Genomic DNA, 17,074 nt, shown 5'->3' with positions numbered 1-17,074 from the left:
CGTAGAACCACTTGTAACGCCTACCCAAAGCTTTACTTTATCCCTTAGAGCATGAAAATGCTGCAGCTAAACGTACTATAGTCTACGCGTGGCGCTTACCGTCAGCAGCACCCCCTCCTGGTCGGGCAACAAGATCCGCGCCGGAAAGTGGGGCTGTCTTGAAAGCCCGCCCGCCGGCCGCCGCAAGGCGTCAACGGTACCTGAACAGGCTTTCGCCGGATTGGACCGGCGGCCCAATCAGAGGCCGGAGCCCGCCCCAGTCCTCGCCAGTACGGCCGAATTCGCCATTGGCGCTTCCCGTTTGCTACGTGCCGTTGGTTGTGCCGACAGCTGTCGAGGAATTACTTTTATACTGAAGAAAACTTAAAAATGCGATGATTGTCAGGCAAGTTCCGGAGTTATTAGGAGCGTCTCATCCCTGTGACTTCTAAGCGGGTTTGTGGAGATGATTCAGAGGTAACTGTATCAAATCACAAACCTTTCATAGGGGGAGACCGAACTAATGGTGCAAAAAGCAGCCCCAAAATATAACAACCCACCCAAATCAATATTCACCCGCCCATAAAAGAAAATGTGGCCTAATTGGCGGAAAACCGCCCGATCTGGCAACACTGGAGCTGCCATGTTAAGAGTTTCCCTCTGACACTCATTGTACAGTCTAGTGTGGAAGTGCTGCGTTTATTTTGTGAGATCACCTTCGGGCTGTAGCAGTAATATCACATGTATTTTGATGGCAGCTATTAAAATGTACGTCAGTTATAAAAACCAGTAATGGAAAGTGTTGGTGGCTACTCATGAGGAACCAAGGCTTTAATGAAGCACAAAAGCCCGACTAGAATTGATTCAATATAATTGATTAAAAATAAAAAATACATTTTTTCATTGTTTGGATTCGTGATGACGTCCCTTACCTGTGCATCAACTACACTGCATATAGCTAATCAAGTCTTTTCATTTGAAACTGGGGTTAAAGTTCAAAGCAGAATAAAGAAACATTTCAGAATAAAATGTTCAGATGAGTCTGGTTCGTCTGGTTTTTTTTGTCTCTATGTGTGGGCCCTGTGATAGACTGGCGACCTGCCCGGGGCGGACCCCGCCTCTCGCCTAGTGTCGGCTGGCATTGGCTCCAGCGAGGGGGACCTGATAAACTGGCCCCTGAATGTCTCGGCCTAATTCCCAATGTCAGCGTCGAACCCTGCGTTGCTTAGCAGCGATCGGGGTTCCCATGGTAACATCCCATCCGTAAGACACCGTGACAGCGTACCAACCGGCTGACCTTTTGAGATGATCGCTTTACTTGTAATACATCATGGTGTGATAGTGGATGTGACTGTGATGGCGTGCTGGAAAAAAAAAGCAATAGACAGTTTACACCTCTAAATGTCAAATTTGAGTTTATTAGTTTCAATAACGCAGCAATATTACACAGTAATAGGCATTTCATGACCAGATTAAACCACATTCATCTGTATCAACAGGAGTGCTGAGGTACTGAGGAACAGCCTAAGTAACAGATACTCAGATACCACATCTTTGACCATATGCATCCATAACATGACACAAGAAGTGTAGATTGTTCAGTTTCACTTCATTGTAAAAAAAAAAATAAAATAAAACGATTGAGTTCCAGTGAATTGAAAAGGACAAGAAGATTCCAGTGTGACCAAACAAACGATAAATCAAATTATATTGCATCTGGGATTCTGTCACAGTTAACGTGTGGAGTAAACAAAATGAAAAGAAGGAAAAGTGACTAAGACCTATGCAGGAAGCTGCAAGTTTTCCTCATCATTGTTTCACCGTGTGGGGCCAAAAGTATTTCTATAAAAAAGAAAAACTCAAAACGTATTAAAATTGGCTTAATAAATACCTCGTGAAAGTTCCTAAATCCCGGTGGGGACCGGAGCTTGCAAGGAGTGCACAGAAAAGACATCATAGTAGTGGTTAATACAGCACAATGGAACAGAAGTGATTCACAGCAGCCTGAGGGCGGCTGGTCATGCAGATCATGCCTGAGTCAACAGCATGCTACGGCGACAAGGTAGCAGCCCACACCATGCCACATTCAACCCCACACAGAAAAGTCAAATTTGAACACACAACATCAAATCATCTCCCGAAACGAAAACAATAAAAAAAATGGATCAAAGCCCTTGTGCAGGAGCCCCCGTCCCGTCAGCCGGGTTCATTTCTTCTGGCAGTAGGTTTCGTAACTGCTGCAGGCCTTCTGCATGTCCGTTAGGAAACCTGGAACCCCACTCTGTTTAACAAAAACACACAAACAGTATCTGTCAGCGAGCTTCACGGACACGTGTGCCACGAGGACCCACGCAGGAGGGGCAGCGAAGTGCGGAGCTGTTGACATCACCCCGCCGCACATCTGCTAACAATCACGCCGGAGAACCATAAAGCGGGCGGAGGGATGGAGCTCTCTGGGGCCTGTGAGTGAACCCTTTTAACACCCCCATTTAAAGCCCCCATCAAAGATCTGTTTGTGTAGGCCGACAACGAACAGATGCACAGTTCGGAGACCTAGCTGTGCTGGTGGGAAATGGTCTCTTCACACTTTCCGCACGTCAGTGAAAGTCTGAATGCTCATTTTAATAAATGTAAGACTGAATACATACAATACAGGATGTCCTTCAGATTTTCAGAATAAATGTTTCGCTGTCACTCTCAGGCTTTGTCAAATGTAAAAAATTTTCTTTGTCTTTTTTTAACCGTCCAAACAAGAAAATCAAGCCTTTAACTCTCAACATCAGCAGTACACTTAAATGCAGACATGTAAATCTGCACAAAAAAAAGCGCAGGCACAATAAGCTAAATTTAAAATGAAAAAAAAAAAAGAAGAAGAAAGATAATTAAAACAGAGCCTGTCAAATATGATCCCCAGAGTGGATCCATCTAAGAACGTCAGCCCGGCGTTTTAATCTGGAAACTTCTCTGCAAGTTCGGTTTTTCTGACAAGACAAACATAAAAAAATATGTCAATGAGAACAACTAAATCGTGAGTTCGTCTGTGTTAAAACAACCACCCAAAATGAGATGATGGAAAGCAGGAGGGGAAAGAATGAGGCTGACGCTCAAGAGGCTGCATGTGTTACATATCAGTATACGCTACAACCACCTCCTCTGTGTTTTTTTTTACACTCCTAGTCTATGTTCTTTCTCCCTTTTGTGCAGCTCGATCCTCACGCATGTCCCTGGTGAGAAACATCTCCAAACCGGGCTCGTTTACACAAACTAAACCCACTTTCTTTCTACAATAAATCACGCAAACGTTACACGAGATCTTTACGGGCCAATATTTTGTTAACTTTACTTCCAAAACAAGAGAACAAAACAAATGAAAAGACCCAACGCTGCATCTGTTATGTTTGACATGAAGCCCTGATTCAAACCAGTCACGTTAACTCGCCCTTTATTTATCCCAGTGGAGGAAATTCTCTGCGTGTGACCCGTGTGCATCTGAAGTTACTTTACGTGTACTTGCGTTGTTTGTGTGTGCTGCATTGCAGTAAAACTGAACTTAAAGTAAAGCAAACATGCATGCGCTCACCTTAGCTGCCCAGTTCACCAGCCAGGTAGGAATCATACCACCGGGGTTGTCGAAGTAATTCATGAAAACTAAAATTAGAGCACACGTTCATTCATGATGGCAGGGCTGCGACTGACGATTGTTTTCAGAGATTAATCTGTAGCTCTTTTGTTCAAATGGCTTCACACAGTATGTCCAAACTGACGAGTCGAAACCCAAACAAAATGACTGGGCGGCAATTGTAGCATAATAATATGATCATATTAAGTTCATATTTTGCAAAATGCTTTAAACTTAAACCTACAGTTTCATGCACATTTCAATTAAAAACAAACAGACTGAATAAAACTAAAGAATGCCAAACATTCACTGGAACCCGCAACTGTTTGACATTTTTGCTCGTCAAAATTTTAAATATCTTTATATATAAAATCTGTCAATAAATTAATCAGTCAGCTAATAATTCAGGCACTCATTCATATGCACGCATGCAACAGTGGCAGAAGTATCATTATATTCCCTCATCGTATGTCACCTTTAGTCCCACAGGCTCCGTCGCTCTCCAGGGCGAGGCTCTGCTTGTAGTCTTTGACCCGCAGCACGCCGCTCTTTTCTGCAAACGGCGTCTCCGGAGAGCTTCTGGCCAGGATCACCCAGATCTTCCTGCCGTCCACATCCAGGTCTCTCCTCTCCCGAACGTACACATACTGAGGTTTGGCCCCGTCAGGGAAGATACCCTGTGAAAGTAGGATCTCGGGGGAAAATGCGCTCTCCGTGACCGCCGCCTTTCATCTCTCCGCGCCACATTTGATGCCAACTGCGAGCGCAAATGCATTTTCACGCCAAAAGGATACATCTCTGTTGGACAGAGGAAACGGGTACTTCACTTCCCAGTAGATTGCTGACTGGCCATCGAAGTCCTTCTCGTAGAGCTCTGAATAAAAACAATGAGAAAAACATTTGGTAAAGAGCAGGTAAACATCGGCTGTAGATGGAGGGAGACGTCGTGCACTGAAAGGTGATTCCAAAGGCTGCACTAGCACCTTCCTACATGTTCGAAGCATTCACTGGAAATACTGCCCTGCTACTTCTACCCGATTCAAGGACGAATTATGCAGGTAAAGATAATAAAGCAGAACTGTAGCCTCCTGCTACGCTACATGTGTTTCAATGCAGCACAGTCTCCTGTGGCCCGTATCCGATAGATTTGATCATCTGCAAATAAGTGGAGGGGACTTCAGGGGAGCTCGGTCGTAGCGGGACGCCGTTAGACACGAGACAACCGTCGACCGGTGGCTCCAGATCATTCACTGCTGGGCTCGTTTTAACCTTGTGGGCTCACTGTGTGTGTGTGTTTACTGGATGAATTACTATGCTGTACTTCTTATGGAAATTTAACGTCGACCTGCCACCGACGATACTCCAATTCTTCAAACAGAGCTAAGCTGACAGCTAATCTAACATTAACTGTGCTTTTTCTCAATCCAGTTTCTTCGTAGCTACCTGTATGGTATCCATACCGTTGTGATATCGATGTCCAGCAGCGTTGGACATCAGCATAATTTCCTCCGGTAAAGAATTAAAAGGCCACCTCCTGTTTCTCAGTCTTTACTGGACATGGGTTTAGCTCGCTGCATAGGGCAGAAGACTGAACTAAAAAGCAAAATTCAAAAATCAAATCAATCTATGTGTGTTAGTGGCATACTTATGGCTTAAAAAAAGAAAAAAATCAGCCTGTGTGTGAAAATCTGAGCAAGCATAGCCACTAATCTCTAATCAGTTGTTACTTGGGCCAAACTTGTCCATCGGATCACACTGACGGACAACGTAGGCAAAACCTGAACCGCTTTGGTGGGGAAAACCTAAGATGGAAAGAAAGTCATGCCCTGGTTTCTACATGAGGGGAAGACATCTAAACAGGACTCCACCACGGACAACAGGGCTATCCCGGAAAACATCCCACGACTGAGACGGTGCTGCTTCTAATTCACGCTGGGTTTGTGTTTCTAAAAGACTAGGCGACTACAGACTAGGGCTACTGTACAACATGTTACCTTGTGACTTTGGAGGTGCATGAAGACGAGGATCAAAAACAAATTGGAAAAAATGTTACTTCACAGTAAAACTGGAATGGGGAAACCGCGATTACAGGCGGAACGTTATTTTGAGAAAATAAGATCTAAGGCGAGAAGGGTACGACATCAAAAGGCTGCACGTGGGCTACAGCCAACAAACCGCGGTGAATGTCAGAAACTGAACAACTCTTAAAACAAATGAGAATGTAAAGACTATTTCTTAGGCAGGAGAGAGATGAGGGAAAGTTGATGTGTGTTGGACAACGACTGCGTGAACCTCGACTTCCTGTTTTGTTTTGTGTTGTTTTTTTTTTGGTTTTTTTTTACCTTTCACATATCCATCCCACTGTTTCCGATAGGTCAGGTCCATGTAGACGTTTGCGCACAGCTCTGGAGTGCAGGGGGTGAGCACACCGAAGACTTTGTACTCATAAAGTCCCGTTTCCTGAAAGCAGCACATGAGAGTTCTGTCGTCCGACTGCAGGCTACACGCCACACCTCACAGCGTGCAGCTGATCTCAAACCACACAGCTCTGACTGGAGCCAGTCTGCGTTACACCCCAGTCTCCCTCTGAGCGAGGAAGTGCGTTGGATTTGATTCATTAGTTCGAAATACAGTTAACAGCCTTTCAAGCAAAAAACAAACTGCACTTCTGGTCACAGATTTTGTGGCCGAATTTATGTCAACTTGAACAAAAAAGTAAACTCATGCCAAACTCCATTCACAAAAACGTCAGTTTAAGGTCGCTTATCTTTGCCTTTGCAGTGAACAGCACATAGTGGCCTCTAACCAAATTAGTTTTTAGACGTCTTTAAAATATTATGCTTTTGATTACGGAATACTGCATTAGGAGGACTGATCAAGCAGCGTCCCACCACATCATTCTAATGCTTTAAGCCATGCATGAAAAGGAAATGCTTATTTGGATGACAGGCTTGAACACAGTTCACTCGCTGTGTGCAAAATTCAATGAAAAAAGGAAACTGACTGAACGATTTATTTAAGATACACGGTTGTTGGCATTAATACCAGAAGTTGCGTGATGAACCTCATATAAAATATCAGATTTTTTAAATCATATTTTTATTATGAGGGAAACTTTTTGCTTACATTTTGCACATTATATAAATATGGAGGTGTACCCTGGTGTCTAGGATACACAGAACAGATTTTTTTCTCTGTCACTTTTCTACTTGTTACAGGCTAAATTTTCCTTTTAAGAGACAGAGGTATTGGAGAGAATAAAGAGTAAACGAGGACTTCCACAAGGAAATGCATTCTTTTTTTTTTCGTTTCAAGTATTTTACAGACTTAACTGCCACCCAACATTAGTCAAAATAAACCATTAAATAAGCCATTGTATTATTCAGCTCAAAAGTTATTCCCCAAACAGCATTTTATTTAAATCAAGTTTTAGAACCTGATTTAATGTTTATTTACATTAAACTTCTTTTTAAATTCAGTTTAAAACTAATTAAAGGCAACTGTATGGGCCCGGATTTCTCAGGCGTATGCCGAGTTGAAGAGTGGATTCCATAATTTCAGAAATATATTCAGTAGAGTTTAACCAGGGGAGCATTCCTGCCTAAGGGTGAGGCATTATTAAATCGACAGATTTCTAAACGGAATTTGGTCTGACCGGTAGAGCCAGTTTTTTTTGAGTCGCTCAATTTCCGGATATTTCCCATGCTCGCCGCTAGGGCACCGCTGCCGGGATGTCTACGAATGTTGTCAACGGATAAATTATATTAAAGACAACAACGTCAAATCATCCTCGGGAACGAAAGAGCGCAACTCGGTGACACCAGACGTCAACACCCCACTCGTTCCGCCGGTCTTTAGGAGCCGCAGCGGTCTTGGTCACTGCCTGTACCTTGTCGTGGAGGCGGTGGATCGTGACTCCCATGGTCTCGGTGAACGGCTCCCATCCTCCCGCCAGCTGCGGCTCGTCCAGCTCCCTCCAGGCACTCTGAAACTCCTCGTCTGTGAACGGCAGCGACATGACGCCCCCCCCCACCCCACCCCCCCAAAACAACAACAACAACAACAAAAACAACACCAACAACCGCCCCCACTCCGAGCGGCAGCGACAGCGACAGCGGCGAGTCGACCGCCAGGCTTCCGGTCACGCCTTTCAAAATAAAAAAAAAAGTCATGCGTCGCGCTGCGTCTCCTGACGTCGTGAGCATCGGTCAGCGACGGGAAGTTTCGCTCGGCGTACTTCTTGTGTGAAATACTGTACTTTTTTACTCCGCTACATTCATGTTTGCGACCTAGTTGCCAAGTTGCTTTTGCAGATTAATATTATACATACAAATATGTGTGTTATGATCTTATAACACATGATCAATTGTAACATGGAATATTAATCAATAAAATGCTTCTTACACATGAATTAATCAACAATAATATATGTAACAATACTATTTATGTTTTATTAGCAGTCATATGAGCCAATTTTTACGTTTGATATTGTATTTTAGGTACATTTTGCTATACTTGTGTACTTTTACTTAAGCGCCATTTTCAGTGAAGGACTTCTGCTCGTGTTGCTGCCCCTGTTCAAGTAAAGGATCTAAAAACTTCCTCCACCACCGCTGGTGCTTGACTAAAAGATATTTCTGTCCCGAGGACTTTTCCTCCGCTCCAGAGTGAAACGCTGCCTTTTGTTTTACTTTAATACCTGAAAGCTTGTTTCTTTTACAGATTTAGGGTTTCGGCTGCATTCGGTGTATGAAAAGCTCAGTGAATGTCCCTGCTGTCTGTCATATACTGAAAAAGAGAAAAAAATATAGATTATTTCTTAGTTTGCACCTAAACAAACAGGATCAAGCAGATACCGGAAGTGAACAAATGTGACAGCAGAGGTAAAAAAGAACAAAAAACAAAGCCATCGGCTAATACGGTCCAGTCATGGATTCCAGTGCATCTTCCAACATTAGCATTAGAATTAGTGTTAGTTGCAGGGGGTCAAGATATGATTGTTCCAGCTGCAGCAGTGCATCATATTTTATGACTGAGTCGCGTGTTCTGTAAATAAAGGAACGTGCTGCGTAAAATCTTAATTTACAAAACGTTCAGATAAATGAAGAAGAAAAAAAACAAACAGAATATTTCATTGTGTAAAGTAATATAGTATTTTAAAAGTATCAGTGAGTAAATCGAAGATAGATGAGGGGAAATCGGCAGAGACGGGGCGGAGGGGGCTTTTTAAAAGTTTCACTAATGGGTAAACCATGGGTGGTATTTCACCTGAGTAGCTCCGCCCATGGCTCACTCTGGTGCAGTACTTCAATGGTCACATACCGTATGAGCATCAGTGTCAGTAACACAACGTGTACTGGCCCTGGATTCAGAGAAAAGGGAAGTGGATTAATGTAGATTAAATTAAATGTAATGGAACAAACGGTTTCTGTTGCTTTGGAAAAAAAAAAGTGAAAGACAACACAGAGTCCTTCTTACTTTAAATCTGCATCAGTGTCTTTTTGAACACAGATGCTGTTGTTTACGTCTATAGCCTCCAAATGTATGTGTGACACATTTTATCTAAGGATTTCGATTGTTCACTTCCTGTTCTCCTGGATAATAAAGCGCCAGCACTTGAGCCACCAATTGCCCTGCGACTTTTGGAGTCATACGTGCACAATGAGAGGCGTTCTCGTACATCTTTGCTCAGGCGAACACGCCGCAGCCACGCAGTCTCATCGGCACAGGGGAAGTAAACACAACAGATGAACGCGAGCTACACGCGCCAGCGGCCAACGACGTCCACCAGTCCCCACTGGTTTTTCATGCCGTGAATCGGTGGCTGTTGTGGGACACGGGATTCGCACGCTGTCAGTTTTGACAGTGTTCGGTCAAAACTGCATCTAAATCCCGGCACGGGCCAAAAAAATCAGCCACGAACAATTTCATTTGGTTTGATTTCGGTCAGGAAATGGGTCAAAACGTGTTTTACTGGATGACACTTGATCACATTGGAGCATCTCCTCTTAGATGCTCAATCTTTGCCACGGCTGCAGTTGTTCTGCAAACAAACCAATGCTTTTATTTGGGTGCCGGTGCACGAGGTCCCCGTGCAGACATGCAGACCATGTTTCAGAAACCTTTCAATGAGAAAACTCAGGTGGAACATAAACACCAGCGCGATCGAGACGGAGGCAGTTGCAGAGGAAGTTTCGGGGCTCAGGATCCCGCCGGACTCTGCTGACCGGATTCTTGCCGCTGGACCGGAGCAGAACCGGAACCGGCTTCGACGTTCGGCGATTTACAGAATCTTCTGCATTTGCGGCGAGCACGAGGAAGTAGGTGATATTATGAGACAAGAAGTGTTATCATGTGCAAGTTCGACAAAGCCAAAGCTCTACCATTGTTAGAAACCAAAGAAAAAGCCACACACGACTCAGGCTCGATCACCACCGGCAGGCAACGTGGGCCCCGGAAGCCAAGGGGTCCTATGTAATTAGGTAAGTCGCAAATTCAAAGAAGTCAAGCAGCAGCAGTGAGGAGGACATGATCGAGCCCTTGTCCTGTGACGGGAACCTGGTCAAAGCCTCGCTTTAAGGCTTGAAGTATCCGAATTTATATAGAGCTAACATGGTGCACATTCCTAAATAACTGGTTAGTCCTGCCACACCAATAAAAAAAAAAAAAAACCTTGAATTTTGCATCTGGCCACAAACAGAAACATTATATATAATCATCGACATCGTGATAAAATGTGGTTTTAACAGGCAGAAACAGAAGAAAACTGATTTCAGATTTGCCACAGATTTCACGTTAGCAACAAACTGTTGAGCCAAAAAAACCGAACTAGCAGCGGAAGCCCGCGAACTGGTACTTCAAAATAAATGCACCCGGTCGCGCCGGCGGCAACGCGGGCTTTTATTCTTCGAAATGCGCGACCGGAAGACGCGGCCGTTCGCCTCCGCGCGGGCTTCACGGCGCGGTCATCGACACTTGAAATAGCTGCTCGCGACGGGGATGGCAGTCCGAGCGACGGCGCTTGACCCGGGGGCCGCACGGACGGACGCGTCCTCATGAATGGGAGCCGAGACTCCAGGGCCGGAGGGAGAAGCTCCGACACGGAGGGGGAAGACGCCTGCGGCAGGAGGGGGCACGCCGGGAAAAACTGTGCGACGTGCGGAGCGGCCGTCAAGTAACTCGCTTTTCCCTTTTTCTTCGCTCGGTGCAGAGGCTTTGCCGGACGCGTCAGGTAGATCCGCCGCACGGGGGGACGACCCACCGAGAGTCCGGGCTCCACGGTGACTCGCCCGGCTCTCGGCGGGCCGGAGCCGGGCTCCATGTAGCCCCGTTCTCCCGTGGTTTTACGAAAATTTAGGGGACTTAACTGCTTAAAACACCAGTTCTGCAGATGCTTTTTTTTTTTCTCAGTCATGTGTGTGTATATATAATATATAGTCAATAAGTCAGTCAGTAATCAGCCCATTAACAGATTAGTGGATGGACAAAAATTGTTTCCACAACTATTGATAATTGATTTATTGTTTGGAAAAGTATCCCACCGCGGTGAAGTGAACATCTCCGGGGTTCGGACTGCAAGACGTCACTTTGGGCTTCAGTAAATCCCGGTGCGCATTTTCAGCTGTTGTCCGACATTTTATTTGAGTCGTTTTAAAAAAAAAAAAAAAAGACTCATCGATGAATTGACAAAATAATTGGCGAATGAATAAATAATGGAAATAATCACAAGTTGCAGCCCTAAAGTGATGGAATAATAAAACAAAATTTTAAAAATCAGTGAATAGAAATAGGAACACACCAGTCAGATGAAGTTTAATCAGAGAATCCATAAAAGGGGCTCAAGTGAATTTTCTGATGGTTTCTGAGGTTTTTACTCTACCAGATTTAAAGCTTCTGTTTCCAACTAATAGGGGGGAAAAAAAAAAAACGAACCTGTTCTTCGATGGAAGTGACAGGAATACAACCTGTATCGGTTGGAGCACTGGCTCCCAACATTTTTTATATAGCAAAGCAATGTCTACATCCGACCCCTCACCGCAGGTTGTACCCGTGAGCCCTGCTCAGGCCGGTCCGTCCTGAGCATTGAAAAGAGTCTCCGGCGTTTCGCGAGAAGAGCCGCGGAAATGTTTCTTCGCTCGCTTTTCTAACGCAGTAAGAATCCTGCGACCTGCCAGATCCATCTGGTGACCCCCCTGCTGGGCTGGAGCCAGGACCTTTAAAAAATAGCAAAGTCAACCCCGGAGGCCCCCCCCCTCAGAAAATTGTCGACAGATCCCAAAAGGAAAGTTTCTAAAATTCCTTGGAATTTTTTAAAATATCATATTTATGCAACAGTTTAATTGCAAATATTTTTAAAAGTTTGTGTACAGGGCGTTTTTGATGGCGTCTGCTTTCTGAAAAGATGCTGTTGGTTGATGCAGTGATTCATTTTTGCTTTTTTTTTTGTTCCCACCGGGGACAACGTGGGGAATGGGACTCGGATCGTTCTACCCCTGACAAAGTCCAAGTCAGAGATGTTGTATTTTTTTTAAAAAACATATTAGAATGCTGTCCGTAAACCGAATGAACCAAATTTAAAAAAAAAAACCAAAAGGCTTCTCCACACTGTCGGGATACAACCCTGATGGAGAAATAGCGAAGCCCTTACTTTGTTCTTAATATCACAGTTTTAAGAGTAGTAACATTTCAATATATTGAGTCCAAAAATACTGGAAAATTAAGTGTTAACCCCCCCCAAAATTTTCCCCTAAAATACAGAGGATAGGGGCCTGGCCTCCAGGTTGGGGGACCACTGTTCTAGAGCATGTAAGTCCCCTGAACTACATTTCCTCACTCTACAAGAGAAAACGGCTGTTCTGTTAATAAAGGGAGATGAAATAACCCTGACGGGGATGAAAGTATAACTGAAACCACATTTCCCATTTATTGTCACTCAGCGTCTGAATCGCAGCTTTCCACACACCACGCATTCGGCGGGGGGGGGGGGCTCGGGCTCTTGTGAAATTGCTGGTGATTTCAAAGCTCCTCGCATTTCACGGAGCAGTTTGTAATGTCATATCCTGCGCTCTCCAGGGAATGTCTCAGCTCGTGCTGGGCTGAGTGGTCCTGCGTCATTCAGACCAGACAACTCCTCCGACTGGGTCATGAGGTGGCTGGGGCTGTGCGCGGATGTGACACGGGGTTATTAAAGCAGCATGTGGCAGTCACTGCGGTGGTGGTGGTGGTGGTGAATTGTGAAACGTGGGGTCGAGTTCCAACAAAAAGCATCTGCGAGGTCTTTGTTTTTCTTTCTGCGAAGCTGCATCCAGTGTTGAGCAACAAGTTTGACTCATTGCTTTCACTGCCCCCTCTAATGAATGGTTTGTTTTTCCACACAGCCTGGGAGATCCTAGCGAGGAAAAGGGGGGGAAAGGGCAACACTGAGGAACCGTCTGTGGTTGGGTAACGGAAGGCTGCCGAATCCTGCGATGCCAGAAGAAGCTCTTAAGGACGCCATGAGAACACCTGCGACCCCAGAGAAGGCCAATAACAATGAGCGCCCTGCTGCAACCGCGACGGCGGTGAACATCCCCCTGGTCAATGAGGTCCAGCTGACAGCAGCCACCGGCGGGGCGGAGCTGTCCTGCTATCGCTGCACCGTCCCGTTCGGCGTGGTGGTGCTCATCGCGGGCATCGTGGTCACCGCCGTGGCTTACAGCTTCAACTCGCACGGATCCACCATCTCCTACTTTGGCCTGGTGCTCCTCTCGGCCGGAGTGGTGCTCCTAGCGTCCAGCGCCGTCTGCTGGAAGGTGAGGCTGGAGAGGAAGAAGGAGAGGCGACGGGAGAGCCAGACCACTCTGGTCGCCAACCAGAGGAGCATTTTTACTTGAACTAGCAGTTTGACACGACACAAACCCTGGTTTCCAGAGCCTAAAAAGGCCCGATCTTGACGTGGTTTGGGGCTGGAGGACCAGCTGTAAGCAGACGCTGTCCAGCATGTGTTGGATTTCCGACCTGTAAAAGCTTTGACCGCAGACTCCCAAGGCCCAGAACTTAAAGCTTTGAAGACACTGTAAGGGATTTATTTGTCAAACAGACACTGAGCATCTGGCGAGCTGGGAACGCAGCCAGAATGAATGTATCACAATTAAGATGAATTACCACTGTGCAAAGCGATGTAGAGGAAGTCTCCCATTAATCTGCCGTCGAATGCCGTGGCTTTGATTGTAATGGGACGGACTGCGGTTTGAGGAGCCCATGAAAGGAGAGGGAAACTGGAAAATCCCGGACAATGGTTCTCGCCTCATTTTTTTACACTTCAGCTTGCGCGCATCTGTCAGTATGGTCTCGTTGTTCATCTCACAGGAGATGATTATGAATTGCCTGCTATGGATGAATGGTACTTGGTGAGGATTTTAGCCCAGAAATCTGCCAATGATTAGATGGCAGATGATGTTATACGCAGAGAGGCGATATTTAACCTCATGTATTCACTTAAAGCACTTTGGTCCTTCATAACCATCATATCCAGTATTAAACAGCATCTTTTAACACATTCAATTAGTGATACATCAGTTTTGAGTAGTATTGCTTTGTATGGAGAATTTTGTAACATTTAAATTGTGTTGCGGGAACGGCCTTGTCGCCCCCAGTGTACTTCCATATTGTAAAAAAATATCACATGTAGCACACCTTTTTTGTTCTGATGTAATCATTTGCATGTATTAACTGTTGACGGGACGTCATGAGGTTCAATAAACTCATTAATACTCAAACGTGTAACGGTGTCACAGCTGGGACGAACGAATGTTGAAGGTCTATTAGAGCTCAACCGAGCGTTTTTAAGGTTTTAGAGTTAAAGGAACAGTCGGACGAGATGAGAAAGAAAAGTAAGATGATGGGGGGACGTATTTATGGAGGAACAGCAGTACTTCTTTGTACTCCGTCTCCGGCTGTAGCGGGGGTCACCGCTTGGCACAGATTTCGGTTTCTGCCACGGTCCCGACGCCATCAACCCCCGACGAACCTCGCTGTAACGCCAAGACTCCGGGGGGGCTGGGCGCCGTCGGCGCCCTCGGTTGCTGCTCGCCAACAGACGGGTCCGGCACATGCCGCAGCTCTTCACCGCGTCTAAAGCCACATTTCTACATTTCTGTTTGTGTACAGATCCAACGAATGAGATGCAATGCGTTGATGAATCAAACCTTGAGATGTTGGGATGTGTATCCTGGGCCAGCTGTTTCCCCCGAAACATAACACGCAGATGAGAGACCGACATCGACCCTGTCATTTAATTCTGGGAAACACCGTGATTGAGTGCACTTCCCCCAATGTCGAACTAATCCCTAAAAATTCTCGATTACCCAATATTCTTCTTTTTTTTTAAACAGACAGGAACGTTTTAAATAAGGACCCCTCGAATTTGAAAGAACCGTGAGCAGGATGCCGTTTGTACCGAGCAGGACGTTCTAAAGGTGAAACATAAACCTGTCTCCGCTCTCAGGCGGACGAACTCAAATGCTGACACTGCTTCCAGCGATACCTGAACCATAAATTTGGCGGTTTCTCGCTAAGTATCGGGCAACGTATAGTCCGGTCCTGGTAAGCTGCAGTGCTGCGTCTGTCGCAAGCTAATGCCACCTGCCAATGAACCCGTCGGGGCTTCTGGTGTTTATGGGAAATGTGACTCTTGATGAGTTGACGTCAGTGTTTGTATTTCTTAGAGAAGGTTTATGTGTTGGAGACGCGGTGAGTTATTATATTAACATTCAGCTCTCTGCTTTCAGCGCTGAAGTGAAGGAAATGTTTCTTTCTCTCATGACGCACATGGGTGTGCCTGAGTGTTCTCTCACACACACACACACACACACACACACACACACACATACAGACTCTGCCCCTTATGTTGATTATTTGAAATGATCAGACCAAATGTGGGAAACATTTCTTGCTTTGAGTCGTGATAGCGTTGTAATGCAGTTCAATAAACAGATCGGCTAATTAAAGGGTCAGTTCATCAGAATTGTATTTAAAAAAACCCAAAACAAAGCAAAGCGTCTTCTCACTCACTCCCAGTGGCGTCTAGTCATGCGAGTTTTGGTTTTATTTGCCGTGTTTTTGGCGCTAGGTCACGGGGGGGTTACATTACCAACAAAATAATTCCTCTTCCTTCTTTTCTCCATATTTACAGATGTGCACCAAGGAGACACAGTAGTGTTTTTGTCCTGACATTGTGAGTCATCCCAGATGCTGTGCTGGTCGTCCACTGTGACGGACTACACGGGAAAGAAGAAGCCATTTTTGCGCCCGATGACGCTCATTCTGCTCGGCCAGATGGTTTTTTTGGGCGGTCAACTGCCCCTTTAACCGACCGTGTTCATTGCGTTTATTTTTTCAACTCAGATTTTGTTTTGCCACCTCGTAGTTAAATCAACTGTCCGACATAGGACTCTTGGTCATTGATTTCCTATTTCAGCATATACGGTGAATTCCCAGTGGTAAAAAGAAGTTGAGCGCTCCTGTTTGACCCTGTTAAGTTTAAAATAGCCTGGATGTGGAAGTATATTTATAGGCCGCATGTGCGTTGCTATGCGTCCCTGTGACACCAGACACTACATCTAAACGGTTTCCTTGCGTCAGAGGAGAACCTACAACACATTTTGACACTTTTGGGAGATCACCACCGCACACGCAGTCAGCTATAGGCCGGTACCTTATGGACTCGGATCAGATCAGTAACGCATTTATGGGCCACATGACGCGGTGAGGTGCCACCTCCCTGTTTTGTCAGGTTAGAGAAAGGCAGACTGAAGCTGGAAAAACAGGTGACTTGATATGAAGTTTGACAGGTGCTCTCCGACGGCGTCTCTAGCCTCTTTACACAATGCTGGCGTCCCTTTCTGTGCCTCACGTGGTTTGGTATTGATAAACAGCAAAGAACTCGAGTCATTAACGTAGAATTAGTGAGCTCACGACGGAGAAATACTCCAGAAATAGAAATAAAACATTTAGTCAAGTATGAGTCAGAAGAAGGAGATAAGAAAGGAAATAAATAAGAGTAGAAATGAGCACTGGAGGGAAGGAAGAAGGAAAGACATAAAGAAAGAAAGGGACAGAAAAAGAAAGAAATTAAAGAAAGAAAGATGGGAACAAAAGAATTAGAGAAGAAAATAAATCAAGGAAGTAAATAGGGGAGGGAGTGTCTCGAAGGAAGGAAGGAAGAGAAAAACAAAGTAAACTGGAGAGATAGCAAGGAAACAAGGAAAGAAATAAAGGAAAGGGGGAAGTAAAGAAGGAAAAAGGGAAGAAATCAAGTATGGTAGGAAGTAAGGAAGGAAAGCAATAAAGAAGAGAAGAGAGCAAAGACAAACTGGGAAAGATGGAAGGAAAGAAGGAAATGAGAAAAGAAGGAGGGAAGAAGGGAAGCTGGGATGGAAAGAAAGAAATAAAGGGAGACAGAAAGGCAAGAGGAATGAAGAAAAAAGAACCAGAGAT

General features: G+C 45.1%; 2 protein-coding genes across 4 annotated transcripts; one reads left to right on the top strand and one right to left on the bottom strand.

Annotated features, from left to right (window-relative positions):
- Window positions 1-1,375: 1,375 nt before the first annotated feature.
- Window positions 1,376-7,644, bottom strand: LOC120788383 (phosphatidylcholine transfer protein). Its single transcript, XM_040124174.1, has 6 exons — window positions 7,488-7,644; window positions 5,941-6,058; window positions 4,393-4,472; window positions 4,074-4,245; window positions 3,560-3,627; window positions 1,376-2,260 (listed from the first exon to the last, which is right to left on the bottom strand). Exons 1-6 carry the CDS (start codon window positions 7,614-7,616, stop codon window positions 2,186-2,188), a joined length of 642 nt encoding a protein of 213 aa, XP_039980108.1. The 5' UTR covers window positions 7,617-7,644; the 3' UTR covers window positions 1,376-2,185.
- A 2,917-nt stretch (window positions 7,645-10,561) lies between these two features.
- tmem100a (transmembrane protein 100a) lies at window positions 10,562-14,353 on the top strand. Of its 3 annotated transcripts, none has more exons than XM_040155301.1 (2): window positions 10,562-10,772; window positions 12,976-14,353. In XM_040155301.1, exon 2 carries the CDS (start codon window positions 13,066-13,068, stop codon window positions 13,468-13,470), a length of 405 nt encoding a protein of 134 aa, XP_040011235.1. In that variant the 5' UTR covers window positions 10,562-10,772; window positions 12,976-13,065; the 3' UTR covers window positions 13,471-14,353. The 3 variants fall into 3 exon arrangements, with proteins under 3 accessions (XP_040011235.1, XP_040011245.1, XP_040011254.1); XM_040155311.1 differs by having other exon boundaries at window positions 10,562-10,829; XM_040155320.1 differs by lacking the exon at window positions 10,562-10,772 and adding an exon at window positions 12,345-12,872.
- Window positions 14,354-17,074: the final 2,721 nt, after the last annotated feature.

The sequence above is a fragment of the Xiphias gladius genome, chromosome 3, assembly GCF_016859285.1.
Source record: "Xiphias gladius isolate SHS-SW01 ecotype Sanya breed wild chromosome 3, ASM1685928v1, whole genome shotgun sequence".
Lineage (NCBI taxonomy): Eukaryota > Metazoa > Chordata > Actinopteri > Istiophoriformes > Xiphiidae > Xiphias > Xiphias gladius.
The sequence above is the reverse complement of the archived record's forward strand: the minus strand, read 5'-3'. Positions and strand labels throughout refer to the sequence as shown.

Bases quoted from the DNA above. Each gene is read 5' to 3' on its own strand.
- tmem100a (XM_040155301.1), top strand. From the start codon at position 13,066: ATGCCAGAAGAAGCTCTTAAGGACGCCATGAGAACACCTGCGACCCCA.
- LOC120788383 (XM_040124174.1), bottom strand. From the start codon at position 7,616: ATGTCGCTGCCGTTCACAGACGAGGAGTTTCAGAGTGCCTGGAGGGAG. The intron at 6,059-7,487 runs GTACAGGCAGTG...TGCTGCTTTCAG, and splicing joins TCCACCGCCTCCACGACAAG to GAAACGGGACTTTATGAGTA. The intron at 4,246-4,392 runs GTATCCTTTTGG...GCCAAACCTCAG, and splicing joins TTCCTCTGTCCAACAGAGAT to TATGTGTACGTTCGGGAGAG.